Source organism: Aulonocara sp. 'chitande type north' Nkhata Bay, linkage group LG11, assembly GCF_057382095.1.
Source record: "Aulonocara sp. 'chitande type north' Nkhata Bay isolate Kocher_YH1m ecotype deep benthic linkage group LG11, A_spYH_male_GT1.1, whole genome shotgun sequence".
In the NCBI taxonomy this organism is placed as follows: Eukaryota; Metazoa; Chordata; class Actinopteri; order Cichliformes; family Cichlidae; genus Aulonocara; species Aulonocara sp. 'chitande type north' Nkhata Bay.
In genome coordinates this window covers 33563241-33587809 of record NC_141354.1, presented here as the reverse complement: position 1 = coordinate 33587809, position 24569 = coordinate 33563241, and the positions used below count along the sequence as shown (strand labels likewise).

General features: G+C 43.3%; 2 protein-coding genes across 3 annotated transcripts; both read right to left on the bottom strand.

Moving 5' to 3' along the window:
- Positions 1 to 1868: 1868 nt before the first annotated feature.
- On the bottom strand, positions 1869 to 5980 carry LOC147319560 (C-type lection lectoxin-Enh3-like). Of its 2 annotated transcripts, XM_086310055.1 has the most exons (5): positions 5956 to 5980; positions 4327 to 4701; positions 2516 to 2860; positions 2285 to 2379; positions 1869 to 2120 (listed from the first exon to the last, which is right to left on the bottom strand). In XM_086310055.1, exons 1-5 carry the CDS (start codon positions 5978 to 5980, stop codon positions 2025 to 2027), a joined length of 936 nt encoding a protein of 311 aa, XP_086166181.1. In that variant the 3' UTR covers positions 1869 to 2024. The 2 variants fall into 2 exon arrangements, with proteins under 2 accessions (XP_086166181.1, XP_086166182.1); XM_086310056.1 differs by lacking the exons at positions 4327 to 4701; positions 5956 to 5980 and having other exon boundaries at positions 2285 to 2382; positions 2516 to 2888.
- A 12397-nt stretch (positions 5981 to 18377) lies between these two features.
- Positions 18378 to 22486, bottom strand: LOC147319559 (lymphocyte antigen 75-like). Its single transcript, XM_086310054.1, has 5 exons — positions 22405 to 22486; positions 21356 to 21727; positions 19049 to 19393; positions 18792 to 18889; positions 18378 to 18629 (listed from the first exon to the last, which is right to left on the bottom strand). The coding sequence occupies exons 1-5, from the start codon at positions 22427 to 22429 to the stop codon at positions 18534 to 18536; spliced, it is 936 nt and encodes a 311-aa protein (XP_086166180.1). The 5' UTR covers positions 22430 to 22486; the 3' UTR covers positions 18378 to 18533.
- Between the last annotated feature and the right edge of the window lie 2083 nt (positions 22487 to 24569).

Sequence of the window (24569 nt, the reverse complement as noted above, 5' to 3'; positions counted from 1 at the left end):
AGATCCGGGCCATCAACACGTACGCCCTGCCCGTGATCAGGTACCCTGCTGGGGTAATAGGCTGGCCAAAGGAGGAGATAGAAGCCACTGACATAAAGACAAGAAAGCTCCTTACCATGCATGGAGGGTTTCACCCCAAGTCCAGCACCCTGAGGCTGTACGCTAAGCGGAAGGAAGGGGGCCGGGGACTGGTGAGTGTCAGCACCATGGTCCAGGATGAGACAAGGAACATCCAAGAATACATTGGGAAGATGGCCCCAACTGACCGAGTGCTCAGTGAATACCTCAGGCAGCAGAAACCCAAGAAAGAGGAGGGAGACGAGGAACCATCATGGAAGGACAGGCCCCTGCACGGTATGTACCACCGGAAGATAGAGGAGGTGGCTGATATCCAGAAATCCTACCAGTGGCTGGACAAAGCTGGACTGAAAGACAGCACAGAGGCACTAATCATGGCAGCACAAGAACAAGCTCTGAGTACAAGATCCATAGAGGCTGGGGTCTATCACACCAGGCAAGACCCCAGGTGCAGGCTGTGTAAAGATGCCCCAGAGACAATCCAGCACATAACAGCAGGGTGCAAGATGCTAGCAGGCAAGGCATACATGGAACGCCATAACCAAGTGGCCGGCATAGTGTACAGGAACATCTGTGCCGAGTATAACCTGGAAGTCCCGAGGTCAAAATGGGAGATGCCCCCAAGGGTGGTGGAGAATGACCGAGCTAAGATCCTGTGGGACTTCCAGATACAGACGGACAAAATGGTGGTGGCTAACCAACCGGACATAGTGGTGGTAGACAAACAGAAGAAGACGGCCGTAGTGATCGATGTAGCGGTTCCGAATGACAGCAATATCAGGAAGAAGGAACACGAGAAGCTGGAGAAATACCAAGGGCTCAGACAAGAGCTCGAGAGGATGTGGAGGGTGAAGGTAACGGTGGTCCCCGTGGTAATCGGAGCACTAGGTGCGGTGACTCCCAAGCTAGGCGAGTGGCTCCAGCAGATCCCGGGAATAACATCGGAGATCTCTGTCCAGAAGAGCGCAGTCCTGGGAACAGCTAAATGGTAAATGGCCTGTATTTATATAGCGCTTTACTAGTCCCTAAGGACCCCAAAGCGCTTTACATATCCAGTCATCCACCCATTCACGCACACATTCACACACTGGTGATGGCAAGCTACATTGTAGCCACAGCCACCCTGGGGCGCACTGACAGAGGCGAGGCTGCCGGACACTGGCGCCACCGGGCCCTCTGACCACCACCAGTAGGCAACGGGTGAGGTGTCTTGCCCAAGGACACAACGACCGAGACTGTCCAAGCCGGGGCTCGAACCGGCAACCTTCCGATTACAAGGCGAACTCCCAACTCTTGAGCCACGATCGCTAAGATACTGCGCAGGACCCTCAAGCTCCCAGGCCTCTGGTAGAGGACCCGAGCTTGAAGGATAAACCGCCCGCAGGGGCGTGCTGGGTGTTTATATATATATATATATATATATATATATATATATATATATATAGAGAGAGAGAGAGAGAGAGAGAGAGATTAGTGCTGTGAATAGATTTAAAAAAAATTAACCTATTCCTCTCACAGTTTTCTGTAATTAATCGCAATTACTTGATCCATAGCCTGGTTGCACTTACATTTTTTCAACTTTATATTTAAGCATGTAACTGTCACGGCGTGGGTCATATAGGGCGGATTGGACAGATTCAACACAGACACCGTATGAACGTGACAAGAATTTATTACAGCAAGTGGCAAAATGTGAATACACAGTGGAGTTTAGTGGCTATATACAGGTGGGGTGCAGTAGTGGCTAAGTGAAAACTGTGGTTATGTTAACTACGCACGAACACTACACGAGTACACTTGGGCTGGGGAAATATATACGAAGGTTAAGGCTGATACACACACACTGTGTCTATACTATGTTCACATTGCTCTATGCTACTCTGTTAAAGTACATTTATCATCCATATTAACTTGTTCCGCTGATTCTTTTCTCTTCAGCCACTTCTTCAAGGCTCCTTGGTAAAAACTCTTCCATCAGATTGTTTTCTCCACTTTAGATGGAAACCAGCAGTCTTGTTATAACTCCGTAGCTTCTGGCTCATCTATTAGACAGAAAATACCCATGTTTCCATTTACCATTGCAAAACCATGAAGGTCCTAATGTGATTAAATACTTATTTCATGTCACAATCTAAATTAACATATATATATATATAATATACTCAAATTTAACTGCTCATCATTAACAAAGATCTGCATCACTTACTTGCTCCAGGATGTCTGCTTGCACCGAAGGATTACTTAGATCCAGCATTGAGTCCTGTGGGCTGATCCTCAGTTTAATGAAACTCAGCTTGTTCCCTAATATAAACACATGTAAACAGAGTTAGTCTGGATCCTTCATTTTACACATTTCTGTCATGGAGAAAGACAGATTTTTTTTTTCTATTTGAAATATAAATGTTATATAAATTTTCTAGTAAAGAGTTTTACTCACTGCAATCACAGACGAAAGGATGTGTTTCTGTGCATGCCCTGTCTCCCCATTTACCAGAGTTCACCTTCAACATAGCAACACAGGTTTGAGTGCCATCAGTCCAGACAGGCTCGTCTGGGTTCCAGTATCTAAATGAGGAGTCAGTCTGGTCTGACCACTCCCAGGGGTCTCTGAAGAGGCCAACATACACTTCACTGCCATTGGCTACTTGCTGGACTATCTGGTACTCAGCATCATTCCTTAGACTGGTCAGGTCTGTGTAGTGTGCTCTGCAGAAATCACGGGTAGCAGTCCAAACCATGCGTCGTGTGTTAAGGATGTACCGATCTGCACCTTGTTGTCTCGCTGCAAAGTAAAATAAAATTAGCTTCATTGACTTTTGATTTCCACAAAACAGTTAAAACATTTGCTATGTAGCAATGGTCCTCGGGTTTCAGCCAAGAGAGTGTGCAGTGTGTCCTGTAGTATTCCCGAGAATCAAAGCAAGACAGTTTTTATGTACTGGCAAGGTACTGAACTACAGCTTATATTGATAAAAATAATTATTTTTAGATTAAATTTTAAGCCTATCTACAGGGAGCTGACTAAAAAGGATAATTAAGCTTTGACAATAAAAAAAAAGTTGTCTGGAGGTTTCTTCTTGTTTAAAGGGAGTTTTTCCTTCCAACTTTTGCCAAATGCTTTTCGCATAGTGGTTCATCTGTATGTTGGTCTTTTCTCTGTGTTATTGTTGGGTCATACAATATGAATGTCTTAAGTTGACTGTAGGTGTTATGTAGTGCTATATAGGCCAAGCAAAGTTTATTTTTAGATAAGATAACTCTTTATAGTCGTCGCACAATCATACATATTATAATAGTACAATGAAACTGAAAAATGGGAAATTGGATAAAGTGCTTTAAAAACAGTAAGTGCTGACCTAAATGCTTAATATTAGGACAGGAAAAAAATATGAAAATTAAATCAAATAAAACACAAAAATAAAGAAATAAATAATAATATAATTAATATTATTATTATTATTATTATTATTAACATATCTGATATATATATATATATATATATATATTATGTTGTTCGAACGTGAAAAGTATATTGTACAAACATGAAAAGTATCTTGTTAGAACATTAAACTTTTCACGTTATAATGTGATATACTTCAATTTCCTTTTGCCTGGGTGGCAGCTCTACGCTTCCGTACCATCCAGAGTGTTTCTTCATCAAGACGCTTAATTTAAAGCCCATTTGTGCTTTGTAAAATCTACATGTATAAATTATGTATACATAAACCAAAGTTAAAGCCTTTTAAGAGTGGCTTTAAAGAAAACAGTTCTCAGTTCACCATTTTCCATCATAGACAGATTCTAACAGGTAACTGCGAATCACTTTTGTGATGCCCTGCCCTTTTTTTATGCCTTTACCATTAACTTAAAATAAAGAATTATGTCAAATCATTTGGTCCAAATGTTCCTGTTTCTCATCAAATTTTAATGACTGAAAACTATCATTATTGACGAATGATGGTCTCCAAGGTCAGATTCATGATCAAATTGTTCTGATCACTGATCAATGGTCACGAGCATTACTCGAATACATGTTTTACGAATGAGACTTAGGCCCCCTCCTCAGTTAAGTGATTAAAGAAGTCGCTTGGATGAGTGATGAAATGTTTCACCCACCCTAAAAACTACACCCAGATGAATAGAATCAACTTTCTGAATGAATGAACCACGAAACACATGCATACATCCAGTGTGTCTAATGAGTGTTTATAGGTTTGTATCATACCAGTATGAACAAGAATGACTCACCATCAAAGCAAACTGAATACCGTTGGTATTCACAGGAAACCATATTCAGCTTCCCGTCTTTGAAAAATGGGCAGTTGTAATTTACATTTATTGAACTCCACAACAAATAATTTCTTTCTCCCTCTTTGTAGAAATCATCATCTGCCAGAGACCAGTGCCACCTGGGAGTCGTGCCCTTTAAAAGGCCAATCCATACAGCATCATCATATTTATCTCCGACAGCTTCAAGGACAATTTTCATCTCTCTCATGTCATTAATAGTGGCCAGGTCGAAACATTGCTCCCTGCAGATGCTCTGTGCTTCAGACCAGGTCTTTGGTGTTTGAAAGAAGGCAAACTGGGGCTGGAGGCCATGTGAAAATTGAAAAGACAAGCCTGTGGAATAAAAATCACCCACAAATTAAATACTTGATGGGGCATTGTAAGAGCCACTGCTTTCTGTAAGATATCTTAGAGAATCACAAATAATGATATGTCCACATTTTATTATTTACTTGTAATTAAAAATGTTCACTATAAGATTTGTCAACATTTTAGCATCACTTGTACGAGTCATTAAAGAAACTGCTGGACATTATGAACAATGCTGGGCATCCTCTGCACACGGCCATTAACAACCAGAAGAGTCTGTTCAGTGACAGGTTGCTTCTCCCCAAGACAAGAACTAACAGACTTAAAAACTCCTTTGTCCCACACGCCATCAGACTGTTTAACTCCTCTCTGGAGGGGAGAGGGAGGGGAAACAGGAGGACAAAGGAGGGGGGAACAACTAAGCTGTAGTGCCTCTTCACCTCACTGTACAATACCTTGTGCAATACTTTTTGTAAATAGTCAACAGTGCAATAGACTCAATACTTGAAATGTGCAATTCACTTGTATTTTTATTTTTTATTCCTATTTATTCTATTTATCCCCTTTGTATATTTTATTTATATTTGTCTCTGTATTTATATATGTGTGTGTGTGTGTGTGTGTGTATATATATACATATACATATATATATATATATATATATATATATATATATATATATATATATATATATATATATATATATATATATACACATATATAACAATTCTGTAACTGTAACTTCGGTCGTTGCTGTGCTTTTTTTTTGGAAGTCGAATTTCCAAGAGGAACCCACCCGAGGGATTAATAAAGTTCTATCTTATCTTATCTTATCTTATCTTATCAAAATGAAATCTAGGACAAAAATCATGTCTATATAGTTTTGCAGAACAATTACACAGCAGGGCTGCTTGACAAACAATTTAATGTCATTGAAACAATTATTAGAAATTTAACAAAAAAAAACCCAGCTGAAATATAATTAATTAATTACAAAACAAAATATAAGGTTCAAAGTAATATTTTAAACATAGAACAAAAGGACAAAATAGGACAATTATGAGCTTTGAAAGTGCTTGACAATCACATTCCTGGGCAAGATGAATTACTGTTTCCATTATGTTAGTAATTAAAATATATATTGAAAAACAATTTCTCAATTAGAGAATGTGATTATAGATATCTTTCTATTATTTTAAAGATTAAAATGTGCATGTCCAGGTATGTCCAGCTGAAGAGTGAAAAAAGATAAACTTTTTGACAGTTAGCAACACTGACCTGACAGGAGCAGAATTAGATGCATGATCTTTGCCAGAGCTGTTATTCTGTGGAAAATATTGGAGAGCTGGAGAGCCCTCAGTGTCTATCCAGGCTGGATCTGCCAGAGCAAAATCACTTATGCTCTTTTTCTAAGTTTTTAAACAATGAACTGTGATTCCCATACGTGGTCATGCAAATGTTTCCCACTCAGAATGCAAAACAGCACTGTTTACTGGAGTTAGTCATGGCATTATAAGGAAAAACACTTTACAGTAAATCTGTTCTAAAACGATCATGTTGTAATCCTTTATCTTGTATAATTATATTTCCAAACATTAAATTAAATTATTTCTTATTTGTAGAGTTCCATCATTTTCTGCTGCCAGGGTGGAGTCTTTGTCATGGATGGAAATTCTGTGCAAATTACTTTCTAGAAATGTACTGAAGTAAAATATATCAGGTTAAGGGTTTGTTGATCATGTGTTTATTTTATTGTTTTCTCAGTTAAAAATGTAATGAATACGATTGTATACACCAGAAAGATCTTAATTCTGTAAATAATTTAAATTTCTCTGTAGGAAATTGTGATTCGCACATGGTAACCATTAAAAACAAAAAAATACTATCAACTGTTTGGCTTTTTAAATTGAATTCAAAATGATCATTTTTAAAATTAAATGATTGGAAGGCTTCTCCTCATTTGTTTGTTTTTACAGACAGCGGTGCCACCTCCTGCTGGCACCATGAAGAAAAATGCAGGATAGAAGAACTTCAAAGTGCAGAACCCCAACTTGAACTGAAACTGTTTACAGCCGAGTGTGAAGCGGTGAGACTGAGAATCAACACCTCCAAGTCTGAGGCCATGGTCCTAGGTGGGCAATGGGTGCAGTACCTACTCCAGGTCAGAGACTAGTTGCTGCCCCAAGTAGAGGAGTTTAAGTATCTTGGGGTCTTCTTCACAAGTGAGGGGAGCGGGAGGTCGACAGACAGATTTGTGCTGCGGCTGCAGTGAAGCGCTGTACCAGTGAAAAGACAGCTGAGCGTAGTGACGCTCTTGCTTTACTGATCGATCTACGTCTCTACCCTCACCCTATGGGCATGAGTTCAGGGTAGTGACCAAAAAAACCAGATCATGAATACAAGAGATAGAAACAAGCTTTCTCCAAAGGGGGGCTGGCCTCTCCCAGACATAGGGTGAGGATTGTGGAGTTGTACTCCTCCACATCGAAAGGAGCCAGTTGAGGAGGTTTGGGCATCTGATAAGGATGCCTCCTCGGGACCTCCTGGGTGAAGCGCTCCGGAGATGTTCCAGTGGGAGGAGGCACCGGGCAGACCCAGGACGTGCTAGAGAGATTATATCTCTCGGCTGGCCTGAGAACACCTTGGTGTTCCCCCAGACAAACTAGAGGAGGTGGATGGGCTTCTGACCCAGCCCAGGATGAGAGGAAGAAATGGATGGCTGGATGGAAGGAGCTTAGTCAATTCATTCAGCTTTTACATTCAGTTTTTGGTTGAGTGGTAATACTGATTTTGTAAAATGGTTTCAAAAACAATTTAAAATGCAGTCTCTGAAATAAAATAGTTTCTCACAAAAAACAAAACAATACAAACAAATAGAAACCAAATACAAGCCACATTATATCCTGGACCCCAGATTCTTAAACATTTTTTTAAAAGTAACACAATAGTTACTTTTCCTAGTAATTAGTTAATTTTAAAATATTGTAACTCAGTTATTAACTCAGTTACTTTTTTTGAACAAGTAACCAGTAACTATAACTACTGTAAGTAACTTGCCCAATACTGGTCCCCACACTAAAAACAACCTTCATTGTTCCTCCATGCTCTCTTCTCCCTTCTCGTTATCTTCTCCATCCTTCTCACTGCTGCTGTCTGCCTCTCCCAGAACCTGCAGCAGTTCGTGGTTGTTACAAATATATTATCAGCGGCCGAGTGGGCGGTTCTTCTTCAGTTTTGTCTTATGTCAAACTCACTCTTTCCAAGTCCATTCACACACAATGATAATGCAGGTGAGGTGAACCTGCCAGCTTGTGATTGGGAGAGCATGTCTCCATCCATGTTTGTATATGCTGCTGGTCTCTAAGGTTCAGGACAATGCTGTTGTCTGGTCACCTGCTGTTGACTCTTGATGTTGATGTCCTTGCTCTGGAACTGTATTTTGCCTTCAGGGAGAGCTTAGTTGTCCTTGAAGATTGTTTGTGAGGAGGTGAAGCTGTAAAACGTTTAGCCAAAAACTTGGCCTGATTGTAGTTTTAATTATGTTGGTGATGGTGCTCTATACTTTTTTATATCATTTTTATTTTTGTTAATCCATATGTAGTGTATGTGTGTCTGCATTGTTTCACTCCCTGTTTTTAATAGTGATGTGGGCAAACCACAGCCTGCAGCTCCGACTGGAGGTCCCTCGTCCTGTCCTCAATCCCTCTGAATTTCGGATTAGGACAGTCTCTCTTCCAGTGTCCCTTTTCTGTTGGAAAAGTTACACTTCGCTCTGGCGCTGTTGTTCTTATGGTGGTGGTTTCGGTCATCGGGGAGGGCGGGACTTCAGATCGGAGTGGCTTTCATCACTGCCTGCAGAATGACGTAAGAACACGGTGGTGAAATAGGCTAGCATGTATATGTGGTGGAGCTGTGTGCTTAGCAGCGCCTGTTTCCACTTCAGCTCCTCTTTCTCCTGAAAAAGACATCTCATCAAAAGCTACCTTTTTCTCCCATCTCTCTGATTCCTCTCTTTTTGCCATCTCACAACATAGTTCATGCTTTCTATCCCACATTTCTTTACCATACAATCAAAAATCCAAAACATTTTTTTTCCTTTTTGCCTGTCTCGTTCAGCACTGTAGCAATCAGAATTATTATCTGAAGGCCAATAAAAATGCCCAACGGATTTATTATTAAGTGATCATTATTGGTCCACTTGATTGAGCTTTATTAGTATTTATTTGTTTTATTTATTTATTTTTTTAACCTTTAAGTTATTACAAACAGAACAGACATGACTGGGGGATAGGAAAGGGAAAGAGACAGAGGAGAGACATAGACATGACAACACTGTTAGGATGCCTGGGTCGTTGACCCAGGGTTTTTGAGTGTATGATATTATTTATATTTTCTAGTTTTTGGGTTTCTTTGAGTTCTGTCTCATGGGTTATGTCTCTGTCTTCTTTAGTTGCTCTGTCTCCCCTATCACCTGCATCCCCGTGTCTAGTTCGCGTCTATGTGTATCCTTAGTTCCTATATCCCCGTGTCCACTCAGTGTTTGTGTCTGCCCTGGTCCCACGTCTCTGTTCCCTCTGTAGTGCCTACATGTGAGGCTGTGTCTTTGTTCAGTCTGTGTTATGTGTTTCCTGTTTTACTTTGAAGGTCTCTGTCTTTTCTCAGTGTGTTCAGTTATGCTTCTTTGGTCTCGTCAGTTTTGATTTGTCCCAGCTGTGTTTCCCTCCTGTTACTCATTCCCTGATTGCTCCCTCTGTGTATTTAAGCCCTGTGTTTCTCTGTGTCCGTGTCGCGATCTACCGTTTATTTTGCTGTGTGTTTTGCCTGTCCACCGGTGTAAGTTTATTTTGAGTTTTTCTAGTTATGTCATGTTGCGTTCAGCATTAAAGCCTTTTTGAGTTCACGTCTGTCTCCGGAGTCTGCACCTTGGGTCCTATTCCTGACTGCACACAGCCTCACCTAACAGAAGATCGCGACCAGAACATGGACCCTGCAGACTCTTCAGCTTTTGGATTCGATGCTGAGATGGAGCGGATGATTAGGCTCCTTGACCGCATTGCTCAGGCCAATGATTTGAGGACCATGGCAGTTGGGCTAAGTGCTGTGGATGCCATCATTCGGAGCAACCCTCGGCTTACTCAGTTTTCTATGGACACTGTGCTGGGCAGCTCCATAGCTGCCTGGAGGGAGCAAGTCAGGGCTGGCGAGCTTGCTCTCTCTACCTTGACTTCCACTTCTTCACCGCCGCCCCAGGACAACACACACTCACCACCTGCCTCGTCTCTACCTCAGACTGCCTCTCCTTCCTCACACCAGCCAGGACCTTGTTCGCCTGCCCATTCGCCTGCCTTTTTCCTGGCGGCCATGTGGTCGGATGAGGAGGAGGTCTCCGTATCTCCGCCAGTTTCAGTTCCCTCATCTAGAAGGAAGCGACGCCATCATCACTCCTCTCCTCTGTCATCCGTCCAGCAATCTGCCTCCGCTGGAGGGTCCGAGGGACTGCTTCAGCCGTCTGTTCCTGCTGGAGGGTCCGAGGGGCCCGTTCAGCATCCTGTCTCCGCTGGAGGGTCCGAGGGGCCCGTTCGGCCTCCTGTCTCCGCTGGAGGGTCCGAGGGGCCCGTTCGGCCTCCTGTCTCCGCTGGAGGCTCCGAGGGGCCCGTTCGGCCACCTGTCTCCGCTGTAGGGCCCGAGGGGCCCGTTCGGCCACCTGTCTCCGCTGGAGGGCCCGAGGAGCCCGTTCGGCCACCTGTCTCCGCTGGAGGGCCCGAGGAGCCCGTTCGGCCACCTGTCTCGTCAGCTGGAGGGCCCGAGGAGCCCGTTCGGCCACCTGTCTCGTCAGCTGGAGGGCCCGAGGAGCCCGTTCGGCCACCTGTCTCGTCAGCTGGAGGGCCCGAGGAGCCCGTTCGGCCACCTGTCTCGTCAGCTGGAGGGCCCGAGGAGCCCGTTCGGCCACCTGTCTCGTCAGCTGGAGGGCCCGAGGAGCCCGTTCGGCCACCTGTCTCGTCAGCTGGAGGGCCCGAGGAGCCCGTTCGGCCACCTGTCTCGTCAGCTGGAGGGCCCGAGGAGCCCGTTCGGCCTTCTGCCACGTCAGCTGGAGGGCCCGAGGAGCCCGTTCGGCCTTCTGCCACGTCAGCTGGAGGGCCCGAGGAGCCCGTTCGGCCTTCTGCCACGTCAGCTGGAGGGCCCGAGGAGCCCGTTCGGCCTTCTGCCACGTCAGCTGGAGGGCCCGAGGAGCCCGTTCGGCCTTCTGCCACGTCAGCTGGAGGGCCCGAGGAGCCCGTTCGGCCTTCTGCCTCTGCTCCGCCTGGTCCGGCCTCTGCCTCTGCTCCGCCTGGTCCGGCCTCTGCCTCTGCTCCGCCTGGTCCGGCCTCTGCCTCTGCTCCGCCTGGTCCGGCCTCTGCAGCTCTGCCTGGTCCAGCCTCCGAGTGTTCAGCTTCGTCTGCTCCAGAGGTCTCCATGCTGTCCGGCCTGCTCGTCCTGTCCGGCCTGCTCGTCCTGTCCGGCCTGCTCGTCCTGTCCGGCCTGCTCGTCCTGCACGTCCTGCTCGTCCCGTCCGGCCTGCTCGTCCTGCACGTCCTCTCCAGCCGATGACTGGACGTCATTGCTGTCATGGACGGCCCCCTGAACTACGTCGCCGTCGGTGCCTCCCGCCCGGCCGGCCTCCTGATCTGCTCCGTCGCCACCGGTGCCTCCCGCCTGGCCGGCCTCCTGAACTGTTTTCTGGGCTCTTGGGCCGTCAGCCTCCGGGCCGCCCCCCTGAACTGCCCGGGTTTGGACTATTGTGCTGTCAGCCTCCGGGCCGGCCCCCTGAACTTTTTGTGAACTGTTTTTCCTGGCTGCCTGCGCCTGTCATGAGCCTGCTTTTTGTTCTGTTGCTTTCCGGGCTCCAGTGTTTGCACTTTTTTTTTTGTTTCTGGCTCAATGTGTTTCATTTGTTTCGAGCCCTCCATCCTGTTTCCCCCACCCTGGTTGGGTTGTTTTTGTTTTTTTTGGTTTGGGCTGTCTGGAAGCCAGCCCTTAAGGGCTGTTAGGATGCCTGGGTCGTTGACCCAGGGTTTTTGAGTGTATGATATTATTTATATTTTCTAGTTTTTGGGTTTCTTTGAGTTCTGTCTCATGGGTTATGTCTCTGTCTTTTTTAGTTGCTCTGTCTCCCCTATCACCTGCATCCCCTTGTCTAGTTCGCGTCTATGTGTATCCTTAGTTCCTATATCCCCGTGTCCACTCAGTGTTTGTGTCTGCCCTGGTCCCACGTCTCTGTTCCCTCTGTAGTGCCTACATGTGAGGCTGTGTCTTTGTTCAGTCTGTGTTATGTGTTTCCTGTTTTACTTTGAAGGTCTGTCTTTTCTCAGTGTGTTCAGTTTATGCTTCTTTGGTCTCGTCAGTTTTGATTTGTCCCAGCTGTGTTTCCCTCCTGTTACTCATTCCCTGATTGCTCCCTCTGTGTATTTAAGCCCTGTGTTTCTCTGTGTCCGTGTCGCGATCTACCGTTTATTTTGCTGTGTGTTTTGCCTGTCCACCGGTGTAAGTTTATTTTGAGTTTTTCTAGTTATGTCATGTTGCGTTCAGCATTAAAGCCTTTTTGAGTTCACGTCTGTCTCCGGAGTCTGCACCTTGGGTCCTATTCCTGACTGCACACAGCCTCACCTAACAAACACAAGCTTGACAATTACAACATGGAACACCGGGATAGACTAATGCACAGGCAGAACTGAAAGTAAAACATTGAGGACAAGACAGAGTACACAGAGGATAAGAAAACACTTATAAATCAGGAGTTATAGATAAAAACTGAAATGAAACTCAACTAAATCCTAACTAATAATAACAACACAAGAACTAAACATATTTCCAATGTACAGTCATTTTCATGATTTTCATGATATCTTTAACTGAGAAAACAGTAAAATGAACAAATGAACAATAAACCCGTAACCTGATACGTTTTGCTTGAATACACTTCTGGGAAGTAATTTGCACAGAATTTCCATCCATGACAATGACTTCACCCTGGCATCAGAAAGTGATGGAAATCTACAAATAAGAAAATATTTTGCTCTTTAATATTTGGAAATATAAATGCAAAGCTAAAGAATTCCAACGTGCTCATTTTAGAACAAAATTACTAGTGTTTTTCCTTTTAATGTTATGACTGACCTAACACTATAACAAACAAAGCTTAGTGCTGTTTTGAAAGGAGAACTTATTTGAAAAAAGGTTTTTAAGTAATATTGGTAATATTACTTAAGTAATATTAAGTAATATTGTGGTAATTTTGTGCTGTCTAACTCAAATAAAAGAGGTTTGAACTGAATTGAATGATAAAGTCTTCAACATTATTTACTTTAGCTTTAGATGTCAATCATACAGTTTCACACATTTAGTGTATATAGGCTAAAGCAGCTGTCTCCAACCCCCAGGCTACGGACTGGTACCGGTCCGTGAGTCGTTTAGCACCGGGCCACGAGAGTTGAGGCTCAGGTGTGAAATTTATGGTTTTCAGGGTTTTTATCGTTAACTCGGTTTCCCTGGGTCTCCCTGGATCCCTCGGTTTGGTGTTTGAGTTTTTGTTGTAGTCTCACAATTCTGTCTTTTGGAGTTATATAAGAATAAATATTTAAGTTATGCGCTATTTAGTCTCATGTTTGGTTTTCCTAATACCTGAATTTTGTTATCTCTACTTTTAGTTCTTAGTTCCTTGTTGAGTTAGTCAGTTCCCTTTCATGCAGTCTTTGTCTTGTGTCTGTGTGTCCTCCCTATAGCGTCCGATGTTTTTCATCAGTCTTGTCTCTATCTGTGTTTTTCTGTCTACCTGTGTCCAGTCTCCTGTTTACCTGTGTCTTAGTGTTTACTCTCTGTTTCTGTTATTTCCTGTTTTCAAGTTATCACCTTATTTTTCTGTCTCTGTTGTTGTCTCATCTATTTCGTTATTTCCATTTCTTTCCCCATGTCTGTCAGGTTTCTCTGTGCCCAATGCTTGAAGTGTTTAGTGATTCTTTTCTCCTCAGTCTCCTCACTATGTTTATTTCCTCCCCTGCATCACATTTGTATGTCTGCAGTCTGGGTCTTTCTGTTTCTTGTCTTGCTTTGATAATCTCTTGTACTTTGTGTATTGTGTTCAGTTTTGTTTCTCCTGTTGTTAGTTTGGTTTAGCTCACCTGTTATAACCTGATATGTTCCATCTCCCTTTGTCTGTATTTAAGACCTCTGTCTCCTCCTGTCACTTGTTGAGTTCAAACCTGCGTCTGAATTCTGCATTTTGTGTCTATAACTCTGCCTGCCACACAACAACACATGACACTCCTAGAAACTTGTGCCTATAGCAACATTGTGGTGGACCAATTTTCGGCGCAGCGTGTTTTGGGGTTTAAAAGCAACAGAGACCCGGTGTTTAGAAAAAATGCGTCTCAGCTGTTCCGATACTCCTGACACATACGGGATCACTACAGGTTTTCGCTTAGGCAGCGGTTGTCCTTCTCTCCTGGATCGGCTGGAGCTTTCTTTTGGTGCCTTCCCACCTTTGACAAAAGTCCAGCTGGGACAACTACATTTACTCAGGACCTTCTTGATGTGATGTTGTTCTGCTTCCCTGGCCGCTGTGTCTGTGGGGATGGTGTTTGATCTGTGTTGTAGCATCCTGATGACAACCAGTTTATGCTCCAGTGGATGATGAGTGTCAAACCTTAAATACTGATCCGTATGTGTAGATTTATGGTACACATCAGCTTTTAGATGTCCCCCATTACTGGTGGAAATCTCACAGTCTAAGAAGGCTAACCTGCCACTTTTCATATCCTCCCTGGTGAATTTGATGTGTCGGTCCACCGAGTTAATGTGATCCGTGACATGTAGTACGTCCTGAGATTTGATTTTCACCCAGGTGTCATCCACGTACCTGAACCAATGACTTGGCTGTGTTCCAAGGTAGGATAGCAAAGCCCTCTTTTCCACTTCTTCCATGTACAAATTGGCCACGATGGGTGAAACTGGGGAGCACATGGCACACCCATGTTTCTGCCTGTAGAACTGACCCTTGTATGTGAAGTAGGTGGAATGAAGACACAGTTCCAAAAGCAAACACACTTGGTCGATGCTAAGAGTGGTCCTGTTGCTGAGGTTGGGGTCATCCTGTAATATCTTACGAACTACCTCCAACGCTTCCATGACTGGGATGCAAGTGAAGAGAGATCTAACATCGTACGAGATCATAGTTTCATCTGCCTCCATAATGACATCTCTCACCTTCTCAACAAAATCCAACGTGTTCTGGATGTGGTGTTCAGAGCTGCCCACCAGCAGGTTGAGGATTGAAGCCAGAAACTTTGAGATGTTATAGGTGACAGAGTTGATCATGCAGACAATCGGTCTTAAAGGTGCACCCTGTTTATGTATCTTCGGTAAACTATACAGACTTGGTGTAGACTCCCCGGGTACAGCCTGTGGTATGAGGTCCGGTCAATAGCCTTGTCTTGTTCTAACTGCTTCAGACAGTCTATCACCCTCTTCCTGTAACCACTTCCTGGATTTTGTTTCAGGGGCTCAAAGTATTTTGGTCACTGTGCAGTGACAAAAATTTCTCATGATAGTCTTTCTGGTTTAGCAATAATGTGCACCTACCCTTATCTGCCGGAAGGATAATAATGTTGTTGTCATTACTAAGTGATGTGAGAAGGGTTTTTCACACTGAAAACGGTATGTCCAGATGAACAGAATCAACTTTTGGAGATCAGATTACAGACATTTTCCAACAACCTTGTGTGGTTTGGAATGTTTGCCTCTAGCCAGGGTCTCAAACTTAAATGAGCTGTGGGCCACTGCTGGCACTGGCATCTCATTGGAGGGCCACTTTAGTGGTCAAGTAGTACAAAACAAGCAAACAAGAAAGCACCCGCAAATATTTCCAAAAATGTAGTGTTTTCTTTGTTTGTTTTTAAATTTCAAATATTGTATAACAAGACAAAACTCCAAACTGTATTTTTCTCACTCTTAACTAACTGAAGCCTTTCGTTGAACTACCAAATAAACAAACTGGTCCTCTCTCTCTGGCCAGACACATGGCAGCACTTCTGCAATAATTATGTTCGTACGTAACAAAATAAAAATGCAGGCATAAGTGTATAAATTAGTTTTTGAGGGCCACTGAAAATTGTTTTCTTTACAAATAACTCTCTCACTGAAATAAGACAGCCAATCCCTCAACATGTTTGCACTCTGTGCTCACAGTGCTCACAGTGGCTTCATATTAAATCATTTTTTGGTTTTTTAGAGAACTTATTTTAACATTGCACTCAACAACAAACAAATCTTCCGTAACAAAAAAAGTCACCTCATGGGCCAAATTGCATTATATTTCTTCACGTCAATACACAGGCCACAAGTAGGGGTGACGTGGATCACAAGTGGCTCCCGGGCCGCGGAGTCCCTGGAGACTTACTCAGGGGTATATTGTGTGGCTTGCATCTGGCATTTTCTTATCTTGTTTTACTTTATAAAAAGTCATATTGTGGAATGAGGATTGAGGAAAACATAAAATATATATCACAATAATAGTCTGATTATATGAATGAAATCTCAATATATATAGAATAAAACCTGATTTTTTTTTATATATATATAGCGTAGTGGTTAGACTACACGCCTTTGTAACAGAGGATCGCAAGTTCGATTCCTGCCTGGGGCCTCTGTATCCAGTAATGGTCCTAAGGCTAGACCCCCTATGCTAAGCGAGCCTACCGCAGACATGAGCGAGACAAATAAATATGAAGGCATGCCGGCTCGGACGTCGCCCGGATCAACAAGGTCCGCGTCAGGTGTTGAGGAACCAGGGCACCCTGACGAAAAGTGGGCTAACACTAGAGGCCAACTCCAAGCCCATAGCACAAGTCACCATCAAGTGCGGGATCTACCAAGGAGATGCTCTGTCCCCACTGCTGTTCTGCATAGGCCTGAACCCCCTCAGTGAGATCATTAACAAGACTGGCTACGGATACCGACTACGGAACGGAGCAGTTGTCAGCCACCTCCTGTACATGGATGACATCAAGCTGTATGCCAAGAGTGAACGAGACATCGAGTCACTGATCCACACTACCAGGCTATACAGCAATGACAACCACCAAGTACCTGCAGAGGGTCAGGCAAGTCCTGAGGAGTCAGTTGAATGGAAAGAACAAGATCCGGGCCATCAACACGTACGCCCTGCCCGTGATCAGGTACCCTGCTGGGTAATAGGCTGGCCAAAGGAGGAGATAGAAGCCACTGACATAAAGACAAGAAAGCTCCTTACCATGCATGGAGGGTTTCACCCCAAGTCCAGCACCCTGAGGCTGTACGCTAAGCGGAAGGAAGGGGGCCGGGGACTGGTGAGTGTCAGCACCACAGTCCAGGATGAGACAAGGAACATCCAAGAATACATTGGGAAGATGGCCCCAACTGACCGAGTGCTCAGTGAATACCTCAGGCAGCAGAAACCCAAGAAAGAGGAGGGAGACGAGGAACCATCATGGAAGGACAGGGCCCTGCACGGTATGTACCACCGGAAGATAGAGGAGGTGGCTGATATCCAGAAATCCTACCAGTGGCTGGACAAAGCTGGACTGAAAGACAGCACAGAGGCACTAATCATGGCAGCACAAGAACAAGCTCTGAGTACAAGATCCATAGAGGCTGGGGTCTATCACACCAGGCAAGACCCCAGGTGCAGGCTGTGTAAAGATGCCCCAGAGACAATCCAGCACATAACAGCAGGGTGCAAGATGCTAGCAGGCAAGGCATACATGGAACGCCATAACCAAGTGGCCGGCATAGTGTACAGGAACATCTGTGCCGAGTATAACCTGGAAGTCCCGAGGTCAAAATGGGAGATGCCCCCAAGGGTGGTGGAGAATGACCGAGCTAAGATCCTGTGGGACTTCCAGATACAGACGGACAAAATGGTGGTGGCTAACCAACCGGACATAGTGGTGGTAGACAAACAGAAGAAGACGGCCGTAGTGATCGATGTAGCGGTTCCGAATGACAGCAATATCAGGAAGAAGGAACACGAGAAGCTGGAGAAATACCAAGGGCTCAGACAAGAGCTCGAGAGGATGTGGAGGGTGAAGGTAACGGTGGTCCCCGTGGTAATCGGAGCACTAGGTGCGGTGACTCCCAAGCTAGGCGAGTGGCTCCAGCAGATCCCGGGAATAACATCGGAGATCTCTGTCCAGAAGAGCGCAGTCCTGGGAACAGCTAAGATACTGCGCAGGACCCTCAAGCTCCCAGGCCTCTGGTAGAGGACCCGAGCTTGAAGGATAAACCGCCCGCAGGGGCGTACTGGGTGTTTATTTATATATATATATATATATATATATAGAGAGAGAGAGAGAGAGAGAGAGAGAGAGATTAGTGCTGTGAATAGATTTTAAAAAAATTAACCTATTCATCTCACAGTTTTCTGTAATTAATCGCAATTACTTGATCCATAGCCTGGTTGCACTTACATTTTTTCAACTTTATATTTAAGCATGTAACTGTCACGGCGTGGGTCATATAGGGCGGATTGGACAGATTCAACACAGACACCGTATGAACGTGACAAGAATTTATTACAGCAAGTGGCAAAATGTGAATACACAGTGGAGTTTAGTGGCTATATACAGGTGGGGTGCAGTAGTGGCTAAGTGAAAACTGTGGTTATGTTAACTACGCACGAACACTACACGAGTACACTTGGGCTGGGGAAATATATACGAAGGTTAAGGCTGATACACACACACTGTGTCTATACTATGTTCACATTGCTCTATGCTACTCTGTTAAAGTACATTTATCATCCATATTAACTTGTTCCGCTGATTCTTTTCTCTTCAGCCACTTCTTCAAGGCTCCTTGGTAAAAACTCTTCCATCAGATTGTTTTCTCCACTTTAGATGGAAACCAGCAGTCTTGTTATAACTCCGTAGCTTCTGGCTCATCTATTAGACAGAAAATACCCATGTTTCCATTTACCATTGCAAAACCATGAAGGTCCTAATGTGATTAAATACTTATTTCATGTCACAATCTAAATTAACATATATATATATAATATACTCAAATTTAACTGCTCATCATTAACAAAGATCTGCATCACTTACTTGCTCCAGGATGTCTGCTTGCACCGAAGGATTACTTAGATCCAGCATTGAGTCCTGTGGGCTGATCCTCAGTTTAATGAAACTCAGTTTTTTGACTACTATAAACAGATGTGAACAGAGTTAGTCTGAATCGTATTTGCAACACTCTCCTTCATTTTACACATTTCTGTCACTGAGAAAAATGAAGATAACAATAGTTTTTGCTATTTGAAAAAAAAAAAGTAAAACTAAATGTGTTAGTAAAGAGTTTTACTCACTGCAGTTACAAACGAATGGATGTGTTTCTGTGCATGCCCTGTCTCCCCATTTACCAGAGTTTACCTTCAACATAGCAACACAGGTTTGAGTGCTATCAGTCCGGACAAGCATGTCTGGGTTCCAGTATCTAAATGAGGAGTCAGTCTGGTCTGACCACTCCCAGGGGTCTCTGAAAAGGCCAACATACACTTCACTGCCATTGGCTACTTGCTGGACTATCTGGTACTCAGCATCATTCCTTAGACTGGTCAGGTCTGTGTAGTGTGCTCTGCAGAAATCCCGAGCAGCAGTCCAAACCATGCGTTGTGTGTTAAGGATGTATTGATCTGCACCTTGTTTTGTTGCTGCAAAGTAAAGTAAAATTAGCTTCACTGAATTTTCATTTCCACAAAATTTACAGTTTTTTAAATATTGTCAGACATAAACCGGTCCGTGGTGCAAAAAAGGTTGAGGACTGCTGCTGTAGTATTCCTGAGAATCCAAGTAAGACATTTTTTATGTATTGGCAAACTACTGATCTGCATCTTTTATTCTCAAAATAAAGAGACAATTTTAAAAAATTTCAGAGAGATTACAGTACAAAACAAAGAAGGATAATCAAGATTTGAGAATTTTAGTAGCATTACATTTACTAAAAGACTAATTTGTTTGACATGAGCTTGATACAGTCACTGTAAACACCACTTTACATTTTATTATTAAACATTGACTTTTGTCTTATTTCCTTTCTTTCACCTTCATGTGGTTGCAGTAGAGGGCGGCTCCTCCATGAACCTGGTTCTGCTGGAGGTTTCCTCTTGTTTAAAGAGAGTTTTTCCTTCAATTCATCATAAAGTTCTTGCTTACAGGGCATCATCTGTTTGTTAGGTTTTCTCTGTAGATTAGTAGGATCTTTACCATACAATATAAAGCACCTCAAGATGACTGTTGGTGTGATCTGGTGCTGAATGAAATTGAATTCAATTCATTTAAACTGAATTGTTAGAAGAGTGGTGAACAGTTCAAAGTTGACTATGTTCGAGTCCGAAATGTTACAGTGTCTATTTGATAGACACTGTAACATTGTGTTAACAAGCAGTTAATTAAAAGTAGTCTAACATAAATGTAAATGCTGTAATTTGATTATTTTAATAAACCATGTAACTTGGATCGATTCTAGAACATAAATGACTGGTATCGAAGGAATCGATATTTTAGGATCGATCCGCACATCACTAATGAACAGAATAAACTTTCTGAATGAATGCCTCACGACATAACACATCCAATTTGTCTAATGAGTATTAGTATGCTTGTGTCATACACAGTGTTGGGGAGTAACGGAATACATGTACCGCCGTTACGTATTTAGAATACAAAATATGAGTAACTGTATTCCGTTACAGTTACCGTTTAAAAAGGTGGTATTCAGAATACAGTTACTTTGTTGAAATAAATGGATTACACTGCGGTACTTTCCTGTTTCATTTTGTCGCGGGTCAGGACTGTTTGGGTTTTGTTTGACAGCTACGTTCTTTCGTTCCAGGCGGCAGCGTTACGGTTGCCATGGTTACAGGGCGACGCTCTCTCTCTCTCTCTGCGACTGTGTGTTTCCTGGGTGAGAGAGCGCCTTTTCGTTGTTGTGCTAAGCTAACAGGCAGAATGCTACAAGCATAGCTCTAAAGAATGTAGCATCATGGGCAGTATAGTCCGTGTTGCAGGGAGAATGCACTGCCATACACGTTATGTGTCTGTGAGCGCGAGGAGGGAGAAAAAGGCGAGTGGAAAGGTACGAGTTGCCGTCGAGGAAAAACGGGAGCTGGAAGCATGTAAATATAATAATAACCACTGCAGCCAAGAAGAGTGCCTGACGAGCCCAGTTGTAAGTAAGCTATTAAGACTCGACTGTACACCGTGTTCGTGTTTTCCTCCGAAAACAATAAGTTCCGTTGGAGCAGTCTTTCAACGCCTCTCTCTGTCTCTCGCAAGAAAAATTGACCCACACAACAAAGTAAAGCTATTTTTCGGCTATGAGCCGACAGGGACCCCGCCGTATTAGTCAGAGGTCCCTTTACTACAGTTCGGAGTCGCGGACCTTCAGTAATAGTAATAAATCACACAGCAATAGTACATTCACGTTGTTGTAAAAAGCACGATAATATATTAAGTAATCCAAAGTATTCAGAATACGTTACTCTCATTGAGTAACGTAACGGAATAAGTTACAGAATACATTTTGGGGCATGTATTCTGTATTCTGTAACGGAATACATTTTAAAAGTAACCTTCCCAACACTGGTCATACAGTATGTAAAAGAAAGACTCACCATCAAAGCAAACCGAATATTTATTGGTCTCACAGGAATACATATTCAGTTTCCCGTTGCTGAAAACTGCACAGTTGTCATCAGTTATTGAGCGCCACAACAAATAACTTCTTTCTCCCTCTTTGTAGAAATCATCATCTGCCATAGACCAGCGCCACCTGCGTGTCTTGCCTTTTGAAAGGCCAATCCACACAGCATCATCATATTTATCTTTGACAACTTCAAGGAGAGTTTCCATCTCTCTCATGTCATGAGTGGTGGCCAGGTCAAAACATTGCTCCCTGCAGATGTTCTGGGCTTCAGACCAGGTCTTTGGTGTTTGAAAGAAGACAAACTGTGGCTGGAGACCATGTGAAAATTGAAAAGACAAGCCTGTGGAATAAATATAATCCACAAATTAAATAGTCAATCGCCATTGTAAGATCTGCAATCTGTAAGTAAGTCTTTGATAACCAAAAAATGATGTGTTAATATTTTACTTAAAATTTAATTAAAAGTGTTCACTGTTAGATTTGTTGAAATTTTAGCAGCATATGTACCAGTCAAAAAGAAATCTAGGACAAAAATAAAGTGAGTTCATTTGTATAAAACAGTTTAGCACAGCAGGGTTGCCTAACAAACAATTTAAGGTCATTGAAACAACTATTACGAATAAGAAAAAACAGCTGAAATATAAATAATTAATTTGCAAAACGAAGTACAAGGTTCAAAATAATATTTTAAAAATATACAAACAAAGGGACAAAATAGGACAACTTATGAGCTTTAAAGCTCAGGCTTTTTTAGATAGGGCGACCAAACATCTTTTTTTTTTTTTGCACTTGTTGAGTTATAAAAGCCTATATTATTTCACCATTCATTAACCACACAGAGAAAGCATCATTTAAATATAAACCCTAAACCCTAACCTTTAGGCTTTCTTTAAGCAAACAGTATTATTAAAGTTTTATTTATTTATTTATTATTTTGTTTTTGTCTTTTAAAATGCACAGGTATGCCCAGCTAAAGAGTAAAAAAGGATCACTGTTTTGACAGTTAGCAACACTGACCTGACAGGAGCAGAATTAGATGCATGATCCTTGCCGTACTTGTCAATTTGTGGCAAATATGGGAGAGCTGGAGAGCCCTCAGTGTCTGTCTAGGATGGATGTGCCAGAGTGATATCACTTGCTCCTTTCTACTTTTTTTTTAAATATGAACTGTGATTCCCATATGCCGGTCATGCAAATGCTTCCCACTCAGAATGCAAAACAGCATTAGTCCGTGTTTACTGGAGTTAGTCACAGCATTATAAGGAAAACACTTTATAGTAATTCTTTTTTAAAATGATCACGTTGTAATCCTTTACCCTTGTAATTATATTTCCAAACATTACAGACAAAATTATTTCATATTTGCAGAGTTCCATCATTTTCTGCTGCCAAGGTGCCTCCCACAGCTCCTGAGTGCTGAGTCCCGACTGCTGAGCTGTACTCTGCAGTACAGTCACATGTTAGCAGGGTGAACAGCAGTGGACCAAGCACACAGCCCTGCCACGATCCTGTACTCACTCTGAGGACTTTGGAGGTGGTATTTCCTATGAAGAAAGACCTGGGGTCTGTCAGTTAGGAAGTCAAAGATCCAATTGCAGAGAGTGGTGTTTATTCCTAGTAGGTCCAACTTCTTCACCAGCTTCTGGGGAATGACTGTGTTGAATGCTGAGCTGAAGTCAATAAACCGCATTCTGACATAAGTGTCCTTTTTGTCGAGATGGGAGAGAGAAAGGTGAAGAGCAAGATGGCATCATTTGTGGAGCAGTTTGAGCAGTAAGCAAACTGTAACGGGTCCAGATTCTGTGGAAGCTGAGTTATTATGTGCCTCAACACCAGCCTCTCAAAGCACTTTGTGATGATGGGCGTAAGTGCCACCAGCCAGTAGTCATTGAGGCAGGACACAGTGGACTTTGGCACAGGGATGATTTTTGTGGGTTTGAGACATGCAGGTACCACAGCTGAGCTAAGTGGTGTATTTAAGATGTCCGAGAAGATGCCTGCGAGCTGGTCAGCACACTCCCGAAGCACCTGGCCAGATATGTTGTCAGGTCCTGCAGCCCTTCATGGGTTTGCTCTGCGAATTGTTATCCTAACATCTGCTGTGGACAGGCAGAGTACTTGGTCTGTGGGGGAGGGGGGCATTTTCTTGCTGGCTCTCTGCCTCAAAATGTGCAAATAAGTCCTTTAGTTTGTCAGGCAGGGAGGGATCACTGCTGCATGCCAGAGGTGTTGTATTGTAGCCTGTGATTGTTTGCCCTGCCACATGCACCATCTGTCCTTTGAACTTGTGAAGTGTGTATTGATCTTTTCTGCATACTCCCACTTTGCCTCTAATGGCCTGTGACAGGTCTGCTCTGGCTGTAGTGTAAGCTTCTCTATTGTTGGAATTCAATTCAGAGTCTGTGATTTTCATAGGGTTGCGTAGCTTTGCAGAGAACCAGGGTTTATGGTTTGCATAGGTGATGATGGTCTTGGAGACAGTGACATCCTCAATTCTTTTTCTGATGTAGTTGGTCACTAAGGTTGTGTACTGTAGCAGCTTCTCTAACATATCCCAGTCTGTGCATTCAAAGCAATCTTGCAGAAACGGTGTGGTCCCCTCTGGTCATGTTCTCACCTCTCTGAAAGTTGGTCTGATCTTTTTAGATCAAGATTAGTTGTGATGTTGCCAGAGATGGGTAATCCGATTACTTTTTTCAAGTAACGAGTAAAGTAAGGGATTACTATTGCAAAAACGGTAATTAGATTACCTTTACTTTCCCGTAGGAACGCTGCGTTACTGCGTTACTAAAACCGTGATTTTTTTTGCGAGAATGTCTAATGACAGTGACGTAAACAAGTGCGACGTTCGTGACAACAGCTGTGTGCAGATCAACAATGGATAATATATCGAGTACGGGAGAGAGTATGAGCGTGCAGCGTTTAAAGCGTGGAAGTACTGACCTTACTTTGAGTTTGATTCCATAAAAAGTGACAAAAACATTAGCGTCCGTTGTGCGTGGGAAGAAAACTTCTTTTTACAGCGAAAAAACCCCCTAAACTTCCGAGCAAGCACCGAGTGTGCTACGACATAATGGGAAATTCACAGAGAAACTCGCGGATTCTTCCACTGACCGCTGCGGCACACCTTCACCAGGGTAAACCTCCGCCTACCGCACTCCTGCTTTACAGGTGAAAATAGA

Excerpts from the sequence above, each read along its gene's own strand:
- LOC147319559 (XM_086310054.1), bottom strand. The coding sequence starts at position 22,429 with ATGCATCTAATTCTGCTCCTGTCAG. Across the intron at positions 19,394-21,355 it reads ATATTCGGTTTGCTTTGATG|CAACAAAACAAGGTGCAGAT; the intron begins GTGAGTCTTTCT and ends TTTACTTTGCAG. Across the intron at positions 18,630-18,791 it reads AAGCAGACATCCTGGAGCAA|ATGAGCCAGAAGCTACGGAG; the intron begins GTAAGTGATGCA and ends TCTGTCTAATAG.
- LOC147319560 (XM_086310055.1), bottom strand. The coding sequence starts at position 5,980 with ATGCATCTAATTCTGCTCCTGTCAG. Across the intron at positions 2,861-4,326 it reads GTATTCAGTTTGCTTTGATG|CGAGACAACAAGGTGCAGAT; the intron begins GTGAGTCATTCT and ends TTTACTTTGCAG. Across the intron at positions 2,380-2,515 it reads TCCTTTCGTCTGTGATTGCA|GGAACAAGCTGAGTTTCATT; the intron begins GTGAGTAAAACT and ends TGTTTATATTAG.